Source organism: Anoplophora glabripennis, unplaced genomic scaffold (genome assembly GCF_000390285.2).
Source record: "Anoplophora glabripennis isolate ALB-LARVAE unplaced genomic scaffold, Agla_2.0 scaffold1099, whole genome shotgun sequence".
Classification (NCBI taxonomy): domain Eukaryota; kingdom Metazoa; phylum Arthropoda; class Insecta; order Coleoptera; family Cerambycidae; genus Anoplophora; species Anoplophora glabripennis.
The window spans coordinates 88,343-115,439 of NW_019417966.1; the positions used below are offsets into that span (position 1 = coordinate 88,343).

Sequence of the window (27,097 nt, forward strand, 5' to 3'; positions counted from 1 at the left end):
GAAAACTTCCGGAGATGACGTCCATGTCCAGGTTCCGGTGCACCAGGTGTCCAGGGGGGCTTCTCGTTAACACCAGATTAGGAATCAGCGACCAAGAGAAGCTTCGGAGATGACATTCATCATCCAGGTCGACGATAGACCAATTTGAAGGTCATATTCGGGGTCAACAACCTCGAAAACCCCCAGGATCCTGATTTTGAGTCCATTCCAGGCATTATTAGCCGAGTTATGAATTTTTTCTAGTAACTTTAAAAAACTGAATTCTTCCGGATGCTTTATTTCCTCGACTAGTACCCCTTCTAAAATTACTTTCTAAATACCTTCTTAAACTATTTGCACATCATTTTGAAACACCCTGTATATTGAGAAAAACTTTTTTTACTTTATCGTTAATTTGCCCTTATTTGGACTATAGAGTAGGCCCTTCACAGTACTGGCAGCATTTTCTGCAAGGATCCGTGACTGCCTTCGCTGAAACTTCTCTTCATGAGTCACGTTTGGCATCTTTGATCTCGCAATGTTGATTAACGTTTCTTTCTACCTTGAAGCCCCATGAATTCTGGTAAATTCCTCATAACTTCCACAGTTATTGGAATTTCAATACAAAATTTACACACAATATTCTTAAAACTACAAACTTTAAGGAACGAAAGAAAAAATTGATAAAAACGTTTTTTTTCTACTCGGATATTCCCCGTTGAAACAGTTTCACACCAAAACGATACCTTTCCATTCACAGTAACGCTCTTTCATCAAATTTACCGAAGCAATCAATTAAAAAAAAATAACAATAACTAACGTTTATTATTAACACTACTACAGTGTCACATTAATAACAACCAATAAAAGAGAAGTATTTATTTATATTTACAATACGGATAGTATTTAAAACACAAATTTTATTACAACAACAAATTTAACCTGCCGCCGAGCGACGACAAAATAGAAGTTATTAGGAATGTAATACTATACAACTATATACATTACAGCACAAGCCGACTGTATTTTTTTTTCCCTTCCGCCTCAACCTTACATTCTGCTACATCACTTATTTGAAAAATTGAATACTTATGCGAATACAGCCAGGCCACAGCGATAATATTTACGTTAATAATACTATGTTACGATTAGGCCTTCCCGGCTACCGTGGCGCCCCCTTTTTGCGAGCCTTTCTCCCCCGTCCCAGTTTGTTCCTTCTCGAGCTGGCGGCCGAGGTACTCCCAGTTGTGCACCATCAATTTTTGGACTGCTAAAAGAGCCTCGTAGCGCACGTTGGGGTCCTCGTGAGCCAGAAGCTGCATCACTAGTTGCTTGCCTCCCAATTGCTCAATGACACTAAAAAAAAAAGATTTAACAGTGTACAGATTTTTAATTAAAAATTGTAATTTTTTTATTTATTCATTAAATACACGGTGTCCCATTTTAAATACAGGGTTCATGGTTCAAAAGTATATAGAATTCCCTGACTTTTCCCTGAAAAAAAATCTAGGTCACTTGTACATACTAACTGATGTTTATGCCAGGGGTTGCCAAATAAAACAGTGTGTCGGGACACCCTGGGGCGTCGCATCGATATCCTAACGGCGTCGTACCGTTATCCTGAAGGCACACAGTGGGAAATATTGGACAAAATTCTCACCACTCGCCAATTTTCATCGTTGATTTTTTTTTTTAATAATCTCGTGGTAAACTGAATTTTCATATTCCGGTGAGGTTTTTTCGAAAAACCCTTTTTTTTAATGCTTAGAGAGCACCCCAACCTCAATGTCGAAGAAAAAATGTTTAAACACTCGATGTTCAGTTGTAGAAAAAAATGTTAAAAAGTATCTGCTATTAATAAAATTGATTATTATGGCCCTTGATATATCTGATGTTGTTCCTTCAAAAACCTAACCTCAAAATTATTAATTCTAACCTAAAAGCCTTAAACGAAATTTACATTGGAAAAAGTTTTTTTACATGCCAAAAGTACGAAATAGATTCAATAGAACCCTACGTAACATGTTATACCCAAACCATGAATTTGAATCTAAAAATCCTAACCTCAAAACCAACATTAACTAAGTTACTCACTAAATTAAGGATTAAGGAATTTGTCATAAAATTATTTTCTTTAATAAAAAGTATAAATGTATTTTTGTTGAGTGTTCATCATCGCAATCGCCAAAATTTTTGATCGAATCTCTGTACAATAAAGATATTTTTAATTTTTTTTTTTTATTATAAAAAAAGGGTTTTTTGCAAAAACTTCACCAGAATATGAAAATTCAGATCACCACTAGACTATTAAAAAAAAAAATGAGACAATGAAAATTGGCGAGCGGCGAGAATTTTGTCCAATATTTCCCAGTGTGGGGCGTCACGAGACAGACGATATGCGCAGGTCACCAGTTTAATGAGTGACTTTCATTCGTTTATCCAATCGTTCATTATTCAGTCAGTCTTTTGTTTTCGTCGATTATAAACGTTGATGCATTTTGTAATCTCAAAACAATTACAGCCTGTAAAAGAAGTCGTAATATAAAAAAGTTTGAGAACCCCTGGTTTGTGCATTAAATATTTTCTCGACTGGACTCCATAATCTTTTTTATACCCAAAGAACCTCTTATAAAGGTTTCAAAACCAGAAATAGTTTTCTCTTTCAAGAACCCAGGGCCTGCTTTCACAAAATTTCCAGTAGCAAACGTTAAATTCCCTGACTTCCATGAATACTGACTATTCCGTTTTTTTATGAAAAATAATGAACTCTTATTTTCCAGGCCGCTACAAACCCTGACAACGCATTGCAATATCTTCTTAGGCAAGCACTTTCAAGAGAAACTTTTTTGACAAAATTTGTAAGGTTCTGAGAGGGATAACCGACGGTGACCTTGATCGGGATACAAAGGTCAACCGTAGAGGTAATTTGAAGGTCATCTTGATATGATAGATGTATTTCTGACACCAGAAATAGATAGAACAGAAAATTTTATGTTCACGTATGTCTTTATGTTATGGGTCAAAGTGACCCTAAAGCGTTATTTTAGGGAAAAATCAGGTTTTGAATAACATTTTATATTTTTGGGGAAAGCACTTACGATGACGGATTCTGGTTGAAGGTTTTGTGGTTTGATGGGATCATTCGACAATGACCTTGACTGTGACCTAGAGATCAAGCTTGAAGGTTCTTTGAAGGTCAAATCAAGTTAATAAATAAGAGATCCCGGTTTGCAACCCTATCAATTTAAGGCAAGATCGTTATGGCCCAGCCGGTCAAAGCAAGATCGTTTTGGTCGTTTCAGAACCTTACTCGACCCTAAAATAACCATTTAGGGTTACTTTGACCCTAAACATAAACGTACCTGAACGTAACATTTTTCGCAATATACATTTCCGGTGTCGAAAATACCACATCTAAAAATCCAAATGACCTCTAGGGTTAACCTTTGTGTCAAGGTCAAGGTCATCACCGCATGTCCTCCTCAGAACTCTACAACTTTTGTCTAAACGGTTTTTCTTGAAAGTGTTTCCCTAAGATATTGCAATGCATTAAATGGGACATCATGTATACAGTATGGGGTTATGTATGAAATAGCATTTGCTGGCATATATGAACTCTTTTGTCGAAATTTTCCATGACCATTGTGCATAACTGCAAGAATTTTTCTACTTTCCGCCTTTTTATTTCTTACACTAACCGACATTACTTTTATTATTTTATTATGTCAATAAGACACGTACCATTATGTAAATACAAATTCATTACTGATAAAAAAGCTTTATAAATAAATAAAATGGGACCAATCGATGCGGACTATTTTTTATATTGAAGTACAAGTATTCAACTACAGCATGTGTAAATTTCAGCCCTTAATATTAATAAATGAGGTCGTGGCGATTTTTCGAAAAAAATTTTGTATACAAATTGAAATCAAAAAGTTAATCAGTTTTATAGCCCCGAAAAAAAAAAACGATTTTTCAATAGTTTTTTGCGAATCGTGAAATCAATTTGAGGCTCGCGCAATAATTGCACATAATAGTGTAATTATTAAAGAAAATTTTAAACCCAACCCCGTTTCTAAAGATGTGGCGCCTATGAATTATGGCGATTTTACAAAAACGCTTTTTTTCGAAAAACTCGATTTTTGCAAAAACTTGAATAATTTTAAATTTTGAAAAAATCATTTTATTTTGCTCACCAAGAGCTATCCTTTCACCAAGTTTCATAAAAGAATGTTTATTTTTTAAAGAGATACAGCTTTTTGAAAAAATTGCAAAATTTAACGGTTTTTTTGCAGTAACTAATTAATTTATTTATCGATCAAAACCGGTTTGGGCTTATTCGATCCGCATTAAAAATTCCTACAACTTTTGTTTAAACATTTTTTTCAAAAATGTTTAGTTTCTTTAATAAATGAAAAAAAACTGTTTTTAGCAAACTTTGGACGCCATTTTGAAAATGAAGCCGAAAAATTCAGGTGGAGTAAAGTAGTTCATTGAATTCTACGGAATTTTTCCTAATTTTTACATATTTCCAATTACTGAACTATTTTTTGCCAAAAAAAAAATAAGGTATTTTGACAACTGACTGAACTATGTCCTCTATATCCATATTTTGCAATTTAGACTTAAAAAATTGGATATATCATAGCGTTAGGGAACACCATTAACCGTTATTGCCCGACCAGCCGCATTTTGGAAGAAGAATGGTCTGATAATGCTTCCAGCCCAAAATCCACACCAAACAGTGACAAGTGAATGCATATACTAAGAGAAAAACCTCAGTTTTGCTAATATCATGTGTACTCACTGTTTTCCACGGGGGTAGTGACGAACGTACTCGCCAATATCGAAACTGGCGACGCTAAGTACGAGGGGATCCTTGCTGGTTTCCAACAAATGGATAAGGATGCGGAGAAGTTCGTAGTTCTTCTCGTTGAGCCTTTGGGCGTTTTCCCTCCAGAATTTGCTCTTATGCACGGGGGACCATTCCAAACGACCAGATTTCACCTGAAAGAAAAAAAATAATCACTTAAATTAAACCAATTCCATCTTAACACTTAAATGCATATGCACTAAGTCATGCAGGCGAGAGAATTACACCTACCTCTGTTGCGTATTCATCAAAGGAACTAAGATCCTGCACAGAGCTCTGTAATTTCTCTGTGAGGAACTCTACGTCACCCGTCACATCTTCGTCATCAAATTTGCGCTGTTCCAATATTGCTAGCTGCTTCAATACCTTAAAAACATGAAAAATTCATAAATGAACAATTACCATACTCTTCCTCCGCTGTTAGAAACTCCTACAGATTCTTGGAGTTAAGGGGGCATTCTGGTCTAGAAATTTGAAAAAAAATCGATTTTTTTGTATATTTTTAAAATTTAGACCTTCAATAATATGTCTTTAAGCGTATTTTTAAAAATTCGATTTATTTTCGGAGTTATAGCAACTTTTATAACGGTCGTGTCAGCCCGAGTTGATCGAACAATAGATGGTAGACGTTCAAGGTCAATGTTACGTATTTTGTTGGTTTGGTTTAGCTGAAAGAAGTGCAGAAAATGTCATGTATGAAGTAGAAGAAGGTCCAATGTATGGATCAGGGATCGGCAATTAACCAAAGGTGAGTATTAAGTACCGTTATCTAAGTTACGCTGTCCGAAACTTTATCTCAAATTTTACACTCGTTTTTCTCGAAACTACTTTCTTCGACCTAGTCTACAAGATATCTCAAGCTCTACTCCATCGATTTACTTAAAATTTGGTGAAAATCTTCTTTGTATATCCATTTATAGTTGGGACCTTAGATTTTGAAAAAAAAAATTTTTAATTCGGAAAACTCAAAAAACGGGCAAAAAACTTTTTTTTTAAATCGTCGCCATTTTGTATTTTTTGTTTGTGAGGTCCAGACCATAGTGACGTCTTTACTGATCAAGAATTTTCTTATTTGTTTGTTTCAAACCACTACAAGGGCTAGAAAGATGTCGAGCAGGACCCACCTTTTTTCTTAGCCTCCACTTCAATCGCCTGTTTTGTTCTTAATTTTCGATTTTTTTGTTTTTGTAATTTATTTTTAGTATTTTGAAAATATCAATAAATTGGTTATAAAAAAATTAATAGTAAAAAGGTTCTTCATTTTTTTTATCCTACTCGGAAAAACCGCTCAAATTTAGGCCTCTAGACGAGAATACCCCCTTAAAATAATTTGACTACTTGCTTCTATTCAAAGTTGATTCATTCAGTCATTATAGGGACCCAAAGTTGCGCAAAAATTTTGATTTTTTCCAAATTACATTTAATATAATCTTTCATAATTGTGCTAATATTATTATTTAAATAATACAAGGTACAAATTACTACTTCTAATAATTTCTATTTCATTATACACTAATATTACCAATTCTAGAGTTTGAAGTTCTTCAAATTTTAAAGTTTGAAGTTAGAATTTAATCGGTTAAATAATTGCACACACGTTTGTTTAAAATTTTAAGCTGTGTATTTGGTTAGACGCCTAGATGTTTTGTTTAAACAGCAGTTATAGTGTTCGCATGTATTTTTTTGCAAGGAATATGGAAAAAAAGTCGAACAAAAACTAAAGCTTCGCATTATAGTGTTTGCATTTATTTTTTTATAACGGATAAGGGAAAAAGAATCGAACAACAAAAATGGAAGCTTAATGTTATACCAAAAATTAAACAAAACAAGAATACCTAGATATATTTTTGAATATTCAATTGGTGAGCTCCAGATATTTCTTTTTCCATTTTTTTTATTTGGATTAATTTAGGAAGTATAACAAAAAAAACACTATTACACTTTGTCAGTTTCATCATTTTTATTATATCTTCAGGTGTTGGGTAAATCAAAAAATTGTAACTGTATATAGGAACATTGAAATTAGAATATGTAGGTACTCTAAGTACTTAGAATGATATTCTAATGTTGTCTTTAAAATCAAAAAAAATAATTCAATTTCCTTTCAAGCATATGTAAGACTGCAATTTTCCTTGATTGATGTGCAAGTAGAAGACTTATTTCTTGCATTAACATCTGTAATTAATGAGGTAACATCTAATTACACATATATCGTATACATAGGTTCTCAGTAGAAGAAATGGAGAAAAAAGGAATTTTATCAATTACAGCATCAGCTATCATGAACTGAAACAAATGTTTCAGATAAATCTTACACACTTTAGCCGTAGAATCCGAATCTGCAGTAAAAATTGGAGGTTCCTATGTAAGATTTCAAAGTTACTCCCCTCCCCATTTACAAAGGGAGGGACGGCTGGGAGTATTTTCTTAACCTTTTTACTGCACCTACAGGCTGTTACAAATTGGCTTCTCACTAACATTCTCGAAAACTGTTAAGAGATACAAACTAGCTTAAATGGGGTCAAAGTTGTGTAATCAGGGAACCGACATTATGCCTCTAAAAATCAAAGCTAACACGATTAGTTTTCGAAATATTTGAAAAAAAACGAAATCTTGGAAATCCGTTTTTGTTTCATTTGAGCCTTGTTTGAGGTGATATTGAAAAGAGAACACTTTCTCATGGCCACTTTTTGCACTCTATTGAACGGCATAATCAATTTTTATATGTAACGTTTCATCTCTCCAGGACCATCATCAACTTCATTTTTTTTACATATGACCTTGGAAATTTTATTACATTTTTTGCAAGCTTTCATGACCCCCAATACTGTACTGCCTCAGCCCGAACCAGATTCAAACGTTTTGTCTCGAAAAATTCATCTTCAGTGTATTCGTTCCAAATTTATCTAATTTTTTTATTTAGATTTCTTTGTTTATTGAATTACCGTATACTGTAAGTGTCGTTAGACCCTGTGAAATCCATCTAGTTATTTAAACTATTACCACCACGCATTAAAATAAAACATTATTAGTTTTATTTCCAGGTCCATAGTTATTTCTAGGCTTCTCGAGTGCTCAAAATTCAAACAAATTCTGATCTATTTTCTTCAGGATATTCATACAAATACATCTGACATGCTTATTCACAGTTGCGGTTAGAGATATAATAAATTCCGATAATATTACGCTGATCTTCATTTTCAACATTTGCCAAAACGAAAATGTTTTTGAACATTTACTGAAATTTTTTAAAGAATGCTATTCAATTGGCGTTTTGGTTATTCATATGCATTTTTAAGAATTAATTTTTTATAATAAAATTAAAATTGTAATGTTTTAATTTTGACACAACAACTTATTGAGTTATGTATGACCAAGTGATGGTAATAATTAATAATAACAAATGTTTTATTGTAACGCGTGGTGGTAATAGTTTAAATAACTAGATGGATTTCACAGGGTTTAACGACACTTACAGTGTACGATAATTCAATAAACAAAGAAATCTAAATAAAAAATTTAGATAAAGGAACGAATACCCTTCAGATGAATTTCTCGATACAAAATGTTTGAATCTGGTTCGAGCTGAGGCAGTACAGTATTGGGGGTCATGAAAGCTTGCAAAAAATGTAATCAAATTTCCAGGGTCGTATTTAAAAACTTGAAGTTGATGCTGGTCCTGGAGAGATGAAACGTTACATATAAAAATTGATTGTGCCATTCGATATAGGGCAAAAAGTGGCCGTGAGAAAGTGTTCTTCTTTTTTCAAAATCACCTCAAACAAGACTGAAATGAAACAAAAATGGATTTCCAAAATTTCGTTTTTTTTTCAAATATTTCGATAACTAATCGTGTTAGCCTTGAATTTTTAGGCATAACGTTGATTCATTGAATACACAACTTTGCACCCATTTAAGCTACTTCGTACCTCTTACCGTTTTCAAGATCCCTGTAGTGAGAAGCAAATTTGTAACAGCCTGTATATGCACGAGCTTAGCGTCTGCCGTCTTTAAGCTTTTAGGTATTTATGATTCACTGCGATATCCACAAATAAGCGTAGTGATTGGTGGAGGTATCTTAAAGCTTAGCAGCACACTTAGTGACTTTGTAGTCATGTCTGCTGTGTACCCCTCCCATCCCACCTATTCCACACATGCCTATATTTTTGAAATTTGTATTTTAATAATAACGAGCTAGGACGAAAATACATGTACCCCATTAAAAAAAATTTTAAAGGTTCACTGTGGCTGCCATTTTATAACGCCATAGTAGGGGAACAACTCGGTCCGGACCGTGGTGATGCAGCGAAAAGTACTAGATATAAAATTCCATTCAAACTGCATAAAGCGTTTTAAAGTTCAGTTAAATCATTTTATTTCGTCTCATGAATCGTGGAGTTTTGGAGCACCCTGTATACGCACAATTGAATTTACCTTACATTGCACCATGGCAATACAATGCTCCTTTGCCACCTGTTGATCATCAGGCTTTTCAATCAAGTTCCTAAACACAGCCAAGATGATCCTGGTGACCTTCTCTTTGACAGAGTCGCTTAAGATGTCGGCCAAAATCGGTATGACATTGAACTTGTTCATCTTTTCGGCCAGCAGAGGGTTGAAAGTCAACACCCACAGGCAGAAGATGAGCTGGTACTGGACCTGGAAGTTGACTCGTCCCGACAGGACGGAAAGGAGGGTGGATATACCGTCCACGGAGACGAACGCAAAACGGTATTCGTCGATACGAAGCATCATTTGTAAGCAGCGGGCGACCGACTGGATGTACTCATTGTTCTAAATAAATTCATTCTGGTTAGGACCTACACAGTGATGACCAATAACGTACACTTAGTAACAGTCACAGTTATACAAAGTGATCGTCTAATGTTGCTGTCATTTTATAACTTGGAATTTAAATATCTAAGTTTTTTAAATAAAACATTAACTGCCTAATAAATTACAATAAAAAAATAATTCTATTACATAGTTATTCTTACTTCTTTCAGAAAGTTTTATTTATTATAAGGCCTGCAAATGGTAAAAATGTTTTTAATTTTTTCATAAACAAATGTATTGAAATTTACTGTACGATTAAAGGTTTATTCCAATTTTACGAGTATAAATAAAAAATTACATTGATCAGATCACCTTGTATTTTATCTAAATTTGTTGTATATGAAATATTCAATTTTTTATTCCAATGTGAAGAAACTGAAAAAACATTAAAACACAAAAATAAATCTTCATAATGATTTGATTTCAACAAAAAAAAAGTTATTATACAGAGCGCAACAGTAACTTTGAAATAAAAACAGAAAAACAACAAGGGATGCATTTTTTTGTAAAACGATTTCTATGATCTTTAAAAAATTTGAAATGAAACAGTTTTTGATTATTAACTCAAAAACTGTTGAAGATACAGACCTCGAATTTGAAACAGGGTACAGTGTACGTCTCTTTTAGTAACATCTAAAATTAAAATAAAAACCAACCAGTGGCATCTAAACTAGAAGATTTGAAAGGTTTCAACTATCAAAAAAATATATGTAGAGAAAATATTCTTTTACAGATTCAAATGTTTTTTTTCTTATAATGCACACTACAAGTAAAACTCGAGTCCAGTAGATAAAATCCAATTATTGTGTCTTAATTCCTCAACAATTAGAAGTATATAGTTACGGAAACATTGAATCTATTTGTTGACTATCTTTCAATCAAATAAATGAAATTTATGTAAAATGTTTTGTTACCCCGAGTTAAAGATTAGGGAGAGGAAAGATCAGAATCCCTCTGATTATTTCTACCCCAACTGTAGTATCAGAAGTATTTGTACATTTCTGCCGATAAACGTGACAAGACGGTATCTGTCAAAAAATGGCTGTCAACTGACAAATTTCAAGCTATTGGTGTTTATATGGTTACTTATTTATTATTTTCAATATTTTATAATATTTTTGTTTTCCATTACTTTTTCTATTATTTGGCAAAATCATGGTTCATGTTGTACACTGCAAAAACAACAAAAGACAACATGGCTAAACTACATTCTTCACTACCCTGTCCAAAAACGTAATGTTATTACATTGACCCCAAGACTTGGATATTTAAGTAATTTTTATTAAGGATAACTCAAATATAATAAATTTATAATAATTGTTCAAAACGGCTTGTGGTAGGTAGTTCTATAGTTTGATGCAAAACTTCAATGGCCATTGTCCGTGCATTTCGTGGATGTCAACTTCCTACATCTGGTTTAAAGTTGCCTTTTCTCCTAAGTGACGACGTATTAACGAAAATGTAGTTCAGCAAGGACATCGGCGATTTGGAAAGCTCAGCTCAGCTTCTCTAGCTTTGCATCTTACTTCACCATAAATAAGATGCATGTCTGCATACTCTTCCAAAGTAAATTGTTCCATTTCAACAACATAGAAGCAAAATTTCCTCGCAAACAAAACAAATGAGAAACATCAATTAGGTTCGATCATTTGTTATGTGACAGCTGTGTTCATTTGTTTCATTAATCCTCACAAATGACATTGCATGGCTAGATTAGATGCATGCAATAGAGCTTTTATCACACACTTGTGGATAAAATCAATTTTTACCAATGTCGTGTGTAGTTGGTAAACATTTATCAGAAGAGATAAACGTGTTTATTTTGTTTTAACATTTTTTTCGTTATCCTTAATAAAAATTACTTAAATATCAAAGTCTTTTGGTGTCACCAAGATAAAATTACGTTTTTGGACAAAAAACACCCGGTATAAGTGGAATTTTCCTCTCTTAAAACGTAGCCATAACTTCACCTTAATATTCAACTCTAGTTTTGGGTTAAACCCTAATATTTTTACTTGTTTATAAGAAATTTATACTAAATTTATGTTTTATAGATTAATTACTAGAAAACTGTATAAGATTCTCCACAACGTTAAATATTTTTTGTTGACAATCAATGAATGGTTAGTTTATGATCAAATTTTGGTTGTACATAGGTATACAAAAATAAACTGCCCTGTACCAAAGCTGAAGGTTATATCTTTAATAGTTCTTGACAATCGAGTCAACAACTGCTTCACATACAATCTTTAAAAGAGCGTAAAGCCCTTAAGAATCGTACGAAAAATCATTACTCCTGTTTTTCTATTATTTTGACAAAAAGAATCAGATGCAAAAGTTTTTTCACAACTTACTGTTTACAACCTATACCGATTTGTTATTGTTACATAAGAAATAATCTTGAAAATTTCATATACATACAGACATGAACATGAAGAATGAAACCACTCACCTGAGAAAATCTATTTTGACTGATTTGTTACTAATAAAATGCACACCTAACATGCAGATTATGTAAAATATAAATTCTATTCTGGCATGCAGTTATGCAATATTAAAAAAGTAGCAAAGCATTTAAATGTTTTTTCAATTTTGATCGCCCACAGTATCCAATTTTCAGCATTAAGTATTCTTCTCTGTGTTGTATCACCCTCAACTTTGAATATATTTAATAAAAATGATATGAAAAGAGTCTGACTTTAATTTGGTAGCTCTAAACACACTATTTAATTAGTTCTTATTCCCCTCCTCAAATGACAACTGCACAAGGAAACTGATAATTTAAATTAATGTGAGATAACAATGCTGGTTACTTAGAGCAGTTAAAAATTCATGAAGATAAAGCAATGGAAAAGTTTAAAGATATGGCTTCCTTCCTCGAGAAGAGGAAGAAGAAGTAAAAGAAAGATAAAAAATCAAATGGAGCTGATGACATTTCAAAGTTGAAAGTTTGTGCACAGAGTATGCACAACCACTGACGTTTCAATAAGGAGTGTGTATAGTGTGATGGTGTGAATGTAACAACAAATGACACCTAATCTAAAGGATGGCACAAAATAGTAGAGTGTATATAAATGTATACCGATATGTCTTGTGACGATAGTTGCTGATCGAATGAGGATTCCGTGTAATGTTCAGTTGCCTCGCCCCTCAGTGTGTCTGTTGCTGCTTGAGAAACAGCTAAAGCATCGTACTAGAATTTACATAAGTCTTTGTAATGCTAACGTCCAGGTAATCTACTAGCTGATCAAAGCTAAGTGCTTTCATCCACGACCTTTAGATTATAATTTGGAATCAGAGCAGTCGACTGGCTGAATTAGAAAACCCGCCACAATTTTTAGATTCAACCAATCAGTTGCTCTGGTTTCAGGTTATAATCTGAAATTCTTGGGTGAAAGACTTGGCTTTAAATTGTCACGAAAAACTTAAAAGATAGCAGATATTCTACAAGACGGAATCTTAAGCTGTTTTCAATAGATTTTATTTCATAAATCTCCACACTATGAGCAACGAAAACTTGTAATAAGTTTCTGGTTGTATAAATATAGTATCATGTAGCAAATTTAAAAATGCCGTTTATGTATACAAATTAAAATTCAATCACAAAAACAGCTCAAGATCCACATGTAACTGTAAAAAATCTGATATCCTAAAAGTTATCACAGAAGTATACATGACTGGAATGTATGTGATATCTTTTACCACAACCTAAGCATCACTTGGAAGATGTTAGTTCATAGGAAGTTGTTGTTACAGGCAGGGCAGACATTATATTTTCACAGAAAATGACACAAAATATTCGGATATTTCTCGAATGAAAGATATTTAATCGATGTTATCCTGCTTGTATTTTTTAGAAATATTTAAGGCATTACGAAAAGTATTATTACACGGGGTATTTCAGAATAACGTACCATAGATTCAAGGGATATTAGAAAATAAAAACATATTTTTCTTCAACTTTTGTCTACAGGAACCACTTTACTTTTTTTGTTTGTTCATGTTCATTTCTTGAAGATATATACATTTTTTAAATAATTTTGTTGAAGGAATGAGTTAATTTTAATCAGTAATACTTTTCTTATTTTATTTATGTGTATGACTTCACAAAGCGAAAATTTTGAAAAATCGCTAAATGTCTGTTGAAAGGATTCTATTTAAAAATATTCTACATCCTCCACTAGAAGTCGCTGTACTTCGCGGTTATGGAGAGTGACTCAGACATAATATCAAAACATTATTACTATAAGGCGTATAAAATATTTATAAAATGATTTTTATAGTTGTTCAATATTATTTGTCTTGTATTAAATGATGTGCCCCTCTTTACGCACATCGATAGGATCTATAATCATCTATAGATTGAGTTACACTGAAAGTCGACCTGCCTTCTATCTCTGTCTATTGCACTTGCACGGAAAATACTTTTTTTAGTGGGTGGAAACGGACGACGTGCGTAGTACTTGATTTAACCGTCGCTAGAAACGTCACGTGGCTAATTCTATCGCTATAATAAATTTATAAATAAAAAAAATATTACCGAGAAATTTTAAAACATAGTAATAATTAAAATGGATCAGTGCCAGTTGTAGCAAACAGTCTGTTGGTCATAACCGCCCTAACCTGTGTGATGGCATCATTTTATAGAAAACACTTAAAATTTAAAAACAAAATGTTGCTAACATATTTTTGAAGTTTTCTTGATAAGACCTCTAAAAATTATAGATGTCATGTTTTATTATCTTTTTTCCATATTTTCTATTTCTTGTTGCCTTCTAAACTGATACGCCTATAGATTTTCTATCCCCGTACGCTTCATCCTCCTTACTAGTCCAAGAGCTAGCAACGAGTCACTCTCCATACACTGTGCTTCTGAGCGAGTTTAAATGAAATTTTCGAGTCACTCCAAAATAATAAGATATCCTGTTTCTACAATGCTTGAACATCATTTTAAGCCCTGAACCAAAATATTTGGTGTGGCGCTTTTTTTCCGATGGCAAAATAAGAAATTTGATATTTTTCAACTATAAAAATTTTACTTCAAAAATCAAAAAGAGTTATTTTAACAAAGTGAAAACTATTAAGCCAAAAAAATGCATGGACTTTGGGGGTTACAGCTATATCAAAGTTCATATAACTTTTCCTGAATTCTTCAATATGACTTACAAACTTTTCATCAAGTTCCAATGAAAAACAGCTGTTAACAACTATGTATATTCAACTTTCTGAAACAGTAGAAAAACTTAGCACAATTTAAACGTTTGAAACTGACCAAAATGTCAACATTTTTAAGCAATGTTTTGCCAGCATTTACTGTAAGTAAATGAAGTTTTTTCTCATGATAAAAGATTTTTGTTTGGAAAAAACAAATTATTAGCTTATTACAGCAAACAAGCTACAAAATCCGCACACTCAGATTTTTCAAAAATATGGAATCGACACAAAATATCAAACATTCATCCTGAATATTCTATGAAATTATTACGTGCTTTATGCGATTACAATGCCTCTCATATATAACCGTGTCATGTATCAGTTGCGTGTAAAAATACACTTAATCATTTATTCAATTGATTGAATTCTACATACGAATCAATTATTAATTTTGCTGTAAATTATGTTTGTACCATTATAATAACTACTTTTTATTTTGTGTATATAAAATAATAAAACATTTAATATACAATACTGGCTTAATAGATTTCACTTTGTTAAAATAACTTACAAATCTCTTTTTGATTTTGAAGTAAAATTTTTATAGTTTATAGGAAAAAAAAAGCGCTACGCCAAATATTTTGGTTCAGGGATTAAAATGATGTTCAAGTATTATAGAAACAGGATATACTATTATTTTGGAGTGACTCGAAAATTTCATTTAAACTCGCTCAGGAGCACCGTGCATAATTTCGACGCGAAAAATAGAGTTAGATAAATTGAAGGCAATGATTTATTGCCTAATTGAAAGATTTTTCAGAAATTAGATGATTAAAATCAAAATACCGATTAAATCTATATTATATGAAAATTTTGATAACTAGAAACTTAAATAAGGTCTCATTTTATGCAATATTTTTATTATGAGTTCAAATATTATTTGTTTGTTAGTTTAGATGAATCTGGAAACACTGAAAGAATTGCTCATAAAAATGCAGCAAAGCTGACTAACGTCTAAGTATAGGTAGCATTTTCAAGCGCACCTGTACAATTCTTATGCGACGACGGCTAGAAGTAAAATGATTAATGATTTAGATATTTTTCATACGTTTTTACAAGGAAAACCCTGATCTAACTTAAACTTAGTTTAATTATTTTCTTTCTTAATAATCAAGAAAAGCTTGGCTGTGGTATGGAACATATAAAATCGACATTGCGCAAGCGTATATCAAAATGTCTAGCTATGTGTAGATGCAAATGTGAAGCTGACTTGCACAAGTTGCGACTGAGACAGACTAAAATATTCTAAATATTATTATGTTTGGCATTGGATTTCAAATTTTACACTTAATACATACACAACGCATATTTTGATTGTTTCTAGGACTTAAATAATCAAAATGACAAAATAGAAAAAACAAGTGTCATAGAACCTGGTTTTATGTTATGGTATAGTTAAGAAGTTGGAAAACATCACATTACATAGGACATAAGAAAATCGAATAAGGTAAGGACTCCAAAACCTAACCTCAAAAAAAGTTGCGACAAATTATTCCGGTTTGCAGCATAACATCCTGTATAAATTATGCTGTCCAATCGAACTGGAGTATTTAATGCCTCTCAAAACATTTTTCAAATTTCAATAAGATATTCTTATTGCTTTTGGAGAAATATATTTAAAATAATAATAATTTAATGTAGTGATGCGAGTGAAAATATATAACAAATTGATATATATCAATTTTTGATACATATCAGCTATTATATATATGTTAATAGCTGATATATATCAATTTTCCCGCCATTTCATCAATAAAGCCAAATTTTAAACTTAACCTTACATTTTAAAACTAAAAACTTGTGGTGTGGTAGGCTTGGGTTGGACTGTAGTAGCTCTTGAGTACCTGGCATATCTCCGTCAAAAATTAATATAAAAATCTGAAATTTTAGGGGTGTACTATAGATGGGAAGATCTAAGAGCGCACGTAATTTCAAGTCACCCCTTCCACCCTAGGGGGTGAGGGGTGTTTTTTTTTAGATGTACCCTATTCATTTTGCGAGTTTCGGATTCTACGCGTAAAACTACCCCCGAAAGCGCGTTCTTGCCGAATTCACACAAAAACCAAACCACCACCCTCGTATGGACTTTGTCGTTTTTTCGATGACCATCGTTCTTGGGCACATCTCCGTCAAAAATAAATATAGAAATCTGAAATTTTAGGGGTGTACTATAAGTGGGGAGACCTAAGAGTGAACGTGATTTCAACTCACCCTTTCCACCCTAGTAGGTGCAGAGGGGGTGAGGGGTGGTCTTTTAAACGTACCCGCAAGAACGCGTTTCCGGGGGTAGTTTTACGCGTAGAATCCGAAAATCGCAAAATGAATAGGGTACATCTAAAAAAAACACCCCTCACTCCCTCCTCACCCCCTAGGGTGGAAGGGGTGACTTGAAATTACGTGCGCTCTTAGGTCTCCCCGTCTATAGTACACCCCTAAAATTTCAGATTTTTAAGTACTACTTTAAAGCAGTTTCTTTATTATCATAAGTTTTTGATAATTTTTATTTCAATTTCTATCTTTAATTTTTTTTAAGTACCTATTGTGATATACAAAGACTAAATTTTCTTGTTCTAGAAATTTCCCATTTTTTATTTGTGGGTTGATAAAACTAAATTGCTAATAAACAGCGTACTTGCTTATAAACAGGCATTGTATCATATTAAGTACGCAACAAAAATTAGAAGTCATTACCATCATAATTATAATGAATTTATTAATTAAAACAACAACCTATTTCAAATAGATTATTACTTTTACTATAAAGTGTCTTAATGTAAATATGATAAAAAAAAAAAAAAAAATTCCAATCTAAATATGAAAAAAAATAAAGATCACTTGATAACTTTTCTAAAAGTTCATATATATGACATGTATTTGGTGTCAAATTAATCAGCAAGGCATTAGCAATATAAAAAAACTAATTTGAGTATAGTTTTTTTTTAACAAAATTCATCTGATATATATAATGATATATATTTTGATATATATCACCTAAAACTAAATAGCATGCTATTTTACATCACTAATTTAATGTTATTTTATCTATTATGTAGGGGTCGTGGAATATTTATAGTATGTTATTTTGAAACATCCCGTATAGAATTTTATGATAATTTTAATTAAAATAAACAAAAATATAATTCTGTCAAGGCACAGCCTTCAGAAAATTTTGAGACATCCTTAAATATCTAAAAAATGTTGCAACGTCGATTCGTTGCCCAATAATCACACTAAATTACACAACTTGAGAAAACGGGAGATGTGCATTTCGGTAAGATTAATACTCATTAGAGATTAATACACTTTACTACATTGTATTAAGAAAAACATCTCAACAACCTACGTGTTATGTATCTAACTAAATCTCACAATATCGGGACACGGGACAACAAAAATCGTTAGTGTTAGAAGAGAAGCACAACACAAAACGTTACCACAGCAGTTCGAGACAATGTTTTGGACCAACGCCGACATCATTCTTTACCTCTTGGGCAACCTTAGTTGCGTCCGCGAGAGACATTCCAAACAAAATGGAGTTGGCGCCATGAATGATGTCGATGCAACTACGTTTTTCTTTTTTTGGAGGTATATTTGGGCTGGCAGAACAAGCCAATTTGTACTTGTTCTCCTATGGACAATGTAACACCACTCAATACTGCCCAGTCACCCCCCTCTCTTAGTCAGGCATTAATAATATTTGGGAGTATCAATATTCATACCTACGTCTTTACTATTCAAGTTAATGTCAAACTTATAAAATTTGCCAATAAAGTCATTCAAATATCATGAAACAGAAATAGAAGCTTCAGGAAGATTATACAAATACTGCATGGATATTCTGAATAAAAAATTTAAATACGTTAAAAGTTAACGGTTCTTTGGTGCCTCGAAAAATTTATTGCAGGAAGAATAACCAATTAACAAATTAAGTTACCAAAATGACAAAATAAATCTCAGAGGGATGAATTTTTCTGCAATTGTCATCACAGTTTTTTTACAGGAAATAATAAACTTTATCCATTAGGTTAAATGGGTTTAAATAGACGCAATTAAAATGTAGCAACAACACGAATGTGAGAGGGTAACCACTTCTCAAAATATGCGTACAAATTGCCACAAAATACATGGCATTACCCCACAGTATAACTGAATTAAGTGGCACTACTTCGCATTACCTCGAATTACCGAAATACAAAGTTCTGCATTACTACGGTGCATCATAATTCCAATAAAACATGTAACAGGAGAGTAATTCATTTGTTTAAAGCGTAACACTTTGCACGAGTGTATCTCAATTATCCATTTTAAAAAATTATACAAAAAGACAGAGAGACATATTCCATTCTGCTTAAAAGGAATCTCAATTTAACAACATTCACTTCATATGATGTTTAACGTTTGTTACAACTTTTCTTAATTGATTAGCATTAAGTAGATAATAAACAATAAATTTATAGGTTGTTTTTTCAATCACAACTTCAAAGGCGTTCATTGGATCATTTTAGCTCAAAGAATATTAATGACGCGTGTACAAATTTTTAAAAAGTAAAGCTGTATTTAGGTGAAAAATGGTCGTATCGGGAATTAAAAAAAAAGCTATTTGAAGATCTAAGATTCCAGTTTTTAGATCTTTTAGTAGAAATTTTTTAGGAGCTACGGGTATCGTGCAATTCTAGGAAATAGCGTGACAAAAAAATTTTACACTCTTGGAAAAAATTTTTTCAGCAAAGCCATTGTATGGACCAAATACCTTGTTTATTCAGCTTCAATTTCCTCTTTTTTTTTAATTTTGATACGATCATTTTTCATCGAAATATCGGACTTTTAATGGAAATGGACCGTTTTGTCTTCAATCATCGATATCTCGGCGACAAATGGTTAGAGAATTGAAGGACTGGAATAAATTTCCCATACCCCAAATGATGACCCAAACCAAATTTCGACCTCACCTCGATTCATATCGTTTTTTAAGACAAATTTCTAATTAATTTTAAAAGTTTTTTTCAAAACTACCCGTTTCCTTCTTTTGTTTTCATCAATTTAAACGTTTTTTTTCCTGTTTATTAAAATTCGTGTAAAAAAATAAATTTTTTTTCCGAAAAGTTGCGGCAGCATGTTTTAGGAATTTTATTCCAGTTTTCGAAACTGCCCTTCAATTATCTGTACGACCATTTGTTGCCGAGATATCGATGATTGAAGACAAAAGGATCCTTTTCCATTAAATGTCTGATATTTCGATGAAAAATAGTTGTATCGAAATTAAAAATAAATAAATAAATTGAAGCTGAATAAACAAGCTATCTGGTTCATGCAATAGCTCTGCTGAAAAAAAATTTTCCAGTGCTAGAATTGCATGATAACCATAGCTCATAAACAATTTCGACCGAAAGATCTAAAAACTAGGATCTTAGAGCCTCAAACTGCTTTTTTTTATTCCCGAATACGACCATTTTTCACCTAAATACAGTCTGTCAAAAATCACGGAAAAATTTCGGAAATTCTTTTGACCCCTTTTCCATTAAATGTCTGATATTTCGATGAAAAATAGTTGTATCGAAATTAAAAAAAAATAAATAAATTGAAGCTGAACAAACAAGCTATCTGGTTCATGCAATAGCTCTGCTGAAAAAAAATTTTCCTACCCGTGCTCAGAAAAAAAAGAAAATTTGCAAAATTTTTTTCTCACGCTATTAGAATTGCATGATAACCATAGCTCATAAACAATTTCGACCGAAAGATCTAAAAACTAGGATCTTAGAGCCTCAAACTGCTTTTTTTTATTCCCGATACGACCATTTTTCACCTAAATACAGTCTGTCAAAAATCACGGAAAAATTTCGGAAATTCTTTTGACCCTCTAATTTTTTGCATTAGTGTATATAAATAACACTTGGGCTAGAAATTTTTGTTCATTAAAGGCAAAAATTCGTTGAATACAAATATGTCAACCAGATACCAGATGTCACCATCATTGAAAATCTTTCAATTTTTACGCTAGCTGCAGTGCACCGAATTATCGCTGTCTTTGTAATACATGTAGTTTTTTAAGTAATTGCCCTCTCACATGATTCGCTTAGTGACTTCAATACATTTTTCTTCAATCCCTCTTAATAACAGTCATTTTGTGAACAAGTTTAAAAAAAAATCAGTAAACGGGAAGGGGAAAAAAAAGAAGACATAACATAAAACAGAATATTAACGAGTAGTGTGTTTAGTCGTGTTAGTGAGGAATGTCGTGTTCTTGTTCCAGTTAACACAAAAAAAAGTTGTTACATTTACTCCAAGTTCAATTCAAAAATATTTTCACACAACTTGGACAAAAGCCAAAAAGCTAAAGAGAAGCTGGGAAGCCTTCATGCATTAGTGCATTATTTAAAAAAATAAAAAAAAACAGTTCAAATAAAAAGTATTTGACATAGATGTAAGATCAACTAAAAAGAGAACTTGCATAACTAAAAGTATAAAAACTGCAGTATAATTTTTAAACTGACATAAAAAAATAAAAAATAAAACAACAAATAATTATTATTTTAAGTAAATTAGATTTTAAATAAAAAAATATAAATATATTTGTGTACATCATTAATTATTAAAAAACTGGTTTCGTTTAAAACATAATGTCCAAATAAAATTGACTGCAGATTTATATTTAGAAAAAAATGTATTATAAATACTTTTTATTTGATAAGGTGACAGAAATACCTAACATAATATATTTAAATTTATAAAAATAGTCAATGTGCTTGTTACAGCATTTCTATCACCAGTACTGAAAATAAAAACTAGCAAAAAAAATATACAAAAAATATACATCATCAAAAACTTATCAATAAATACCTGTGTCTTCAGCTGATCTTTCAACCAGGTAAGATAAAAGTGCAAATCCGAACGTTCCATAGGAGTATGAGACCAACAGGCGATTTTAGCAATAATTCTGGAAGTCATGTTAGTGATGAAACCATCCTGACGGTTCAGCAGGTTCAAAAATGGACCCCAAACAGACTCCTTCTTTTTATTTGCATACTCGTGGAAAATTTCTACACGAGAGCGATCCTCCTACAAAATTGGTTTTGTTTAAAACGATTTTTAAAATTATTCTTTACGAAAACAACTTGTGTCACTTCGACTCTCTGACTACTGTCACCTATTTAAACTAACCTGTAGCATATCATCAACAAGAACCAAGATATACTGCAATGTTTGGTCTTTTGAAACATGTCCCAGCAAATTTAAGAATGTTTGTGCGCACTGATTGCGGTCCCTTTTCAGTAAAGCTTCTCGCTTTGCACTATCGGGCACATCAAACGCAGATATAAAGCTGTAGTCCTCCTGAGATATCATTTGGGACCTAAAAAATTGAAACAAAGTTTTAGCTGTTACAAAAATAGAACAAAGCTAAACTTACTGTAAATATGGTTGCCAGTTAACCTTCTGACTTCTTATGTCTGTAGCCCTTTGCTGTAGGACACTGGTAGCTGCCAACATATCTGAAATCCCAGCCATATTAATAGATAAATCTTAATTACAATATTACCGTGAAAATTTGTAACAATTTTTTTGGAACTTTTGGATCTTCCAAAAATACTTGGACTACGTCAAATTTTTGTGGTCACTGGTATTGCGTTCTTGATCGAGTCACGTGAATATAAAACACGCCTATCTTTTGAATAAATCGTTAAATTTTAATTGTGCTCAATTAAAGGAGGCATAAAACAATATTTTATTTCAAATAAACTAATACAAAATTAATCAGGAAGCTGAAATTTGTAAAGTTACAAACGGCCGTAAGTGGGTAGGTCGATCAATTTAAAAACATAATTTACCAATTTTATCATCGTCTAGGGATGTGATTATTTCTTTAATTTTAGGGTCTGCCCCCGCAGCGAGGTTCGATGCCATTTTGGACAAAAGACACGCACAAGAACACTAGTAATTAATAAATTTACACAAATTCACTTTACTTGCAGCCCTACACAGCTGACCAAAAGTCTTGTGATTATTGACGAAAGTTTGCAACCTTGCAACTATCTAATCAACAACCGACTATATAGCAGCAAGAAAGATAGAGATATCAACTTATATTGCCAGCCTTACATCGACCCGGGCATTTTAAACCCGAATAAAATGGAGTTAATTGAGCCTAAGCCGAAAAAGCATTGCAGATTACCCCAAAATATTCCCCTACCAGTAATATTGAAAAAAGATGGTACTTTATATAAATTTAAAGGTATTTTTAATGATTTTTGTGTCATAGTTGAGGATGAACAAGATATGAAAAATATTATTTCAATGGGATATTTTGGAAAGGCAAATTTGTCAAGAAGTTATCCTCAGTTTAATCAAAGCAAAACAGAAATTATTAGAGAAAGACAATATAAAAGACGAAAGGATTGGGCTAAAAAGAATTCAAATAAGAAGTCAAAAAAGAAAGTTATAGTAGTTCCAGATAGCGACGAAGAAAAATATTATTTTATAAATTTACAACCACAGTATCAGATAGACGAATCTAATGTTAAGGAAACTGTTTGGTTGAGCCTGGAAGAATCGTTCTTTCTAAGTAGTATTGTAAAATGTTTACATGTTTATTATGAAGGTAAATCTTTAAGGATAGATGAAATGTGGACTATGTTTTCTGCTACTGATCCACATTTTATTCAGAACTATATTGTGTATTATCATTTTAAAGCGAAAAACTGGGTAGTAAAGCCTGGTATCAAATTTGGAGGAGATTTCTGTAAGTAAGGACATACATATAACTAAAAAAAAATACTAAATCTTTTTCAGTGCTCTATAAACAAGGTCCTCCATTCTATCACGCCTCATATGTTGTGGTTATCGACATTGTAAACGAAAATTTGGAGAGAATCGAACATTTTTCAAGAAGATCTATGGATAACGTGCCTTTATTAAGTTTAAATCGATTATGTGAAACTGCTGGAAAAGAATTATTAATTTGTCAAGTCATTTGGCCCCAAAACGTTCACATTGATTACAAGAATATTGCAGATGTAATTATAAAGGAAAATGTTATGAGGAGGTGGATTTCTAGTCAAGAAAGAATTGCTGAAGATACTTAAAACTTTTAATCTTTGTTTCTACTATAATAACGATTATAAAAAAAATCACATAGAAGACCCTATTCTTTGGCTTCCTAACTGTCTCTGTTTCTGAGGGATCCCCGTCCTCCTATATTCTGATCTTTCCTCCAAGTACTCCTTTGTGCATTTGGCTTTAAAATCTTCGTCTTGATACCATCTTGTTAAACATTCCTTTAAAGCAGCGGTTTCTTGTTTGCATTTAAACGTCATTAATATTTGGTTTGATTTGCAACATTCAGTAAACTGTTCGACTTCCTTAACACACTTTTCAGTTCTTGCTATATCCCGCATCTTTTTAGCAATAAGAACGTCTTTCTCAACTATTCTCAAGGACAGGTCATCCGGATCGCCTAAAAATTTGAATTGTGCGTTTAAGACACATGAGGGGTAATTCGTTTGGCTGTTGTAATTGCAAAGCAAATAATACGTAATATTTTCCAAAAAATGTTGTTATAAAATAATTTTGATATATTCAATGCTTTAAAGACGTACTCTAGAATTTGAGCAAATTTTACCTAAACCATGAGGACCACCGCAATATTTACTTCGTAAAGGATTTTTCTTCTCCGTTTGTTCTGTCATAGTTATATCATCAAAAAAATAAATTCCAAAATATTGAAGTAAATTATCACTGAAGTAAATATACAAACATAACCTTACTTTTTTCACAGAACACCTGTTCTGTGTAGAGATGTGTTGCTCTTTCACTGTCTGCTACTTTGGCACTGTTCCGCTGCGACAAAAGAAGCAGTGATTTTTCGGAGCGTTTACTGCAAAGAGTGCAAAGTGCAATTTACTAGCGCCAGAGACATAGCTCAGGCGTGCCGGCCACAGCAGAGCAAATTCTCGCTCAGCCGTTGCGATCTGCGCTTGAATTAGTCACAGTGTCACACACTAAACATATAATACAGTCGCGTTTGATTTAAAGACATTGTATTTCAGCGACTAGAGCAATGCATGTATTGCTGGTTGCTGCTCTACAAATATTTTAAAAGTTTTTGTTTACAAAATCACTTCATTTGTTTTTGTTGCACTCGCGGAAAAATTTTGAATATCTGGCACTGTACTCACTGTAGAATGTCGTCGTTCTATGTGTCTTTTTAAATTGATGATTTAAGATTTATAACAAATATTTTGCTTGCATAAATTACAACAAGCTTTACTTTCATGCGTTGGTAAAAATAAATTCCACAGGAGAGATTTTCTTCGTTTATCCATATCCAATTTTATTTGTAATAAAAATTTATTAGTAGTAACTTAGGACAAAATAACAGATCACTACGCTATATCAAATTCAAATAAATAATGCAAAAGCGAAATAACAAATTGAGCTAAATCTACAAAAGTTGGCACATGCTTGAAAAACAGCGCGTAACGAAAGTATCGCTATTCCCTAACGCTAGCCGCCAGGTGTCGATTTATGAACTCTGACGCGGAAATAAGGGAACATATCACGGTAGGAATGTATGCGCGCGCTACCAGGAGCTGTTCCGAAAAATCGCAGCTATTTGTCACCGCTCTGTTGCCGGAACAGTAGCAGGTGTCACTGCTCCGCAAAAAGAGCAGTTTAGCCCATCTCTAGTTCTGTGCTCTTTTTTACTACCCACCCACGGATGTTCCTTTCGAGTTAACTAACTCAACAAAACAAGGAACGGTGCATCCGAATTGAAAGCAATTTGGTTTTTGATCAGCAATGAAAACCCATCTACATACAAGGCATGAAAATCGGAATGGAATGTCTCTTTACCGCCAATAAAAAGAAGTAATCCTGTTTAAATATCCACGTGAAGTGATCTAACAGTGAAAATGGATTCGTTCTAAAATTCTTATAACATTCCGGCCTTCAATGCCATGCGGACCCAAAACACATGCTGTGTGTGCCCAAAGTTTTTAGAGATGCGGATCCGCCCTAAGGATTTACTTTCCTATGTGACCGCCATTATTCCATAGCTAGAAATTGGCCTAAATGATTTGGGATCGAGGGGGATTATCCCTCTTTATACTGCCTCATCTCGCGTAGGCCTGGACAGCCTTCGTAGGTGAGCCCCATCCGTCGTCTACACCCGACCGCAAATGCGGCCGGTGTAGGCGCTTTGTGGGACCTCCTTTTGTCCTGGCTGGGCCCCGCCGGCTAGGGCCCTTTCTTCTGGCGCTCTTCTTGCTTCGCCGGATCGTCTGTGTAAACCCCGGGGGTGGTGTCATGTTTATGTGTGGTATGGTTGGGTAGGGTAGTTCCTACCTACGCCACCGAAAATTCCGCATCCAAATCCAGGATTCCCTTTCCACCACCCGTCCCATAAAGGCCAGGCCGGTGTCCCCCAGGACACCGTCCTGTCCCCACACCTATACACCATTTACAACTCCGACATCCCACATCCCCCCAACACCAACATATACTTATACGCCGACGACCTGACAATCACATCCCAATCCGTAGATCCTAGATATTCCGTCTACCTCCTCCAAAGCTCCTTAGACCAACTTGAAACCTGGTGCAACAGGTGGAAAGTCAAAATTAATCCCAACAAAAGTTCGGCTATCCTTTTTACCAAACGAAAAATCCCACAAAACCTCGACAGACTGACACTATCCCAGGAACCCATCTCCTGGAATCGACAAACACGATACCTGGGCGTGACGATGGACCAGCGTCTCACGTGGAAACCGCACATCGTGGAGACGGTGGCGCGAGCGAAGACCACCAGGGCTAGGCTCTATCCCTTACTCAAAGGTGGAAACACCCTCAGTTTAAGGAATAAGCGAACGCTTATCAAGGTGGTACTTCAACCGCAGCTAACCTACGCCTCCACGGCGTGGGGTCACGCGGCAAAAAGCCACTTAAAGTCATTACAGGCTGTGGAAAACATAGCCCTCCGCACGGCCACCGACGCGCCCTGGTACGTAAGAAACACTGACATATTACGAGACTTACAATACACAAACGCTACACAGACAATAAGACAAAACGCGGAGAAACGATTTGACGTAGCCGCTAGACATGACAATCCCCTCCTCAGGCAAGCCGTTGACTACGTACCCGACGTGACCGACAAACACAAAAGACCTAGACACCAACTTTTTGACCCTGGGTGAC

The 27,097-nt window shown here is 33.5% G+C and overlaps 3 protein-coding genes across 5 annotated transcripts; 1 reads left to right on the top strand and 2 right to left on the bottom strand.

Annotated features, from left to right (window-relative positions):
- Positions 1-785: 785 nt before the first annotated feature.
- Positions 786-22,908, bottom strand: LOC108915068 (V-type proton ATPase subunit H). 2 transcript variants are annotated; one of them, XM_018721020.1, is made up of 9 exons: positions 22,729-22,908; positions 22,311-22,392; positions 22,064-22,253; positions 21,743-21,961; positions 12,774-12,884; positions 9,290-9,649; positions 5,087-5,221; positions 4,790-4,989; positions 786-1,335 (listed from the first exon to the last, which is right to left on the bottom strand). In XM_018721020.1, the coding sequence occupies exons 1-9, from the start codon at positions 22,802-22,804 to the stop codon at positions 1,128-1,130; spliced, it is 1,581 nt and encodes a 526-aa protein (XP_018576536.1). In that variant the 5' UTR covers positions 22,805-22,908; the 3' UTR covers positions 786-1,127. The 2 variants fall into 2 exon arrangements, with proteins under 2 accessions (XP_018576536.1, XP_018576537.1); XM_018721021.1 differs by lacking the exon at positions 12,774-12,884 and having other exon boundaries at positions 22,729-22,907.
- A 101-nt stretch (positions 22,909-23,009) lies between these two features.
- Positions 23,010-24,008, top strand: LOC108915070 (tRNA-splicing endonuclease subunit Sen2). Of its 2 annotated transcripts, none has more exons than XM_018721023.1 (2): positions 23,010-23,639; positions 23,690-24,008. In XM_018721023.1, exons 1-2 carry the CDS (start codon positions 23,030-23,032, stop codon positions 23,980-23,982), a joined length of 903 nt encoding a protein of 300 aa, XP_018576539.1. In that variant the 5' UTR covers positions 23,010-23,029; the 3' UTR covers positions 23,983-24,008. The 2 variants fall into 2 exon arrangements, with proteins under 2 accessions (XP_018576539.1, XP_018576538.1); XM_018721022.1 differs by having other exon boundaries at positions 23,010-23,498.
- On the bottom strand, positions 23,970-24,657 carry LOC108915071 (COX assembly mitochondrial protein homolog). The gene is made up of 2 exons (XM_018721024.1): positions 24,519-24,657; positions 23,970-24,353 (listed from the first exon to the last, which is right to left on the bottom strand). The coding sequence occupies exons 1-2, from the start codon at positions 24,583-24,585 to the stop codon at positions 24,028-24,030; spliced, it is 393 nt and encodes a 130-aa protein (XP_018576540.1). The 5' UTR covers positions 24,586-24,657; the 3' UTR covers positions 23,970-24,027.
- Positions 24,658-27,097: the final 2,440 nt, after the last annotated feature.

Bases quoted from the DNA above. Each gene is read 5' to 3' on its own strand.
- LOC108915068 (XM_018721020.1), bottom strand. From the start codon at position 22,804: ATGGCATCGAACCTCGCTGCGGGGGCAGACCCTAAAATTAAAGAAATA. The intron at 22,254-22,310 runs GTAAGTTTAGCT...TCAATTTTTTAG, and splicing joins AACTGGCAACCATATTTACA to GTCCCAAATGATATCTCAGG. The intron at 5,222-9,289 runs GTAAATTCAATT...CATGTTTTTAAG, and splicing joins TTGCCATGGTGCAATGTAAG to GTATTGAAGCAGCTAGCAAT.
- LOC108915070 (XM_018721023.1), top strand. From the start codon at position 23,030: ATGGAGTTAATTGAGCCTAAGCCGAAAAAGCATTGCAGATTACCCCAA. The intron at 23,640-23,689 runs GTAAGTAAGGAC...AATCTTTTTCAG, and splicing joins CAAATTTGGAGGAGATTTCT to TGCTCTATAAACAAGGTCCT.
- LOC108915071 (XM_018721024.1), bottom strand. From the start codon at position 24,585: ATGACAGAACAAACGGAGAAGAAAAATCCTTTACGAAGTAAATATTGC. The intron at 24,354-24,518 runs GTAAAATTTGCT...TCAAATTTTTAG, and splicing joins CGGTGGTCCTCATGGTTTAG to GCGATCCGGATGACCTGTCC.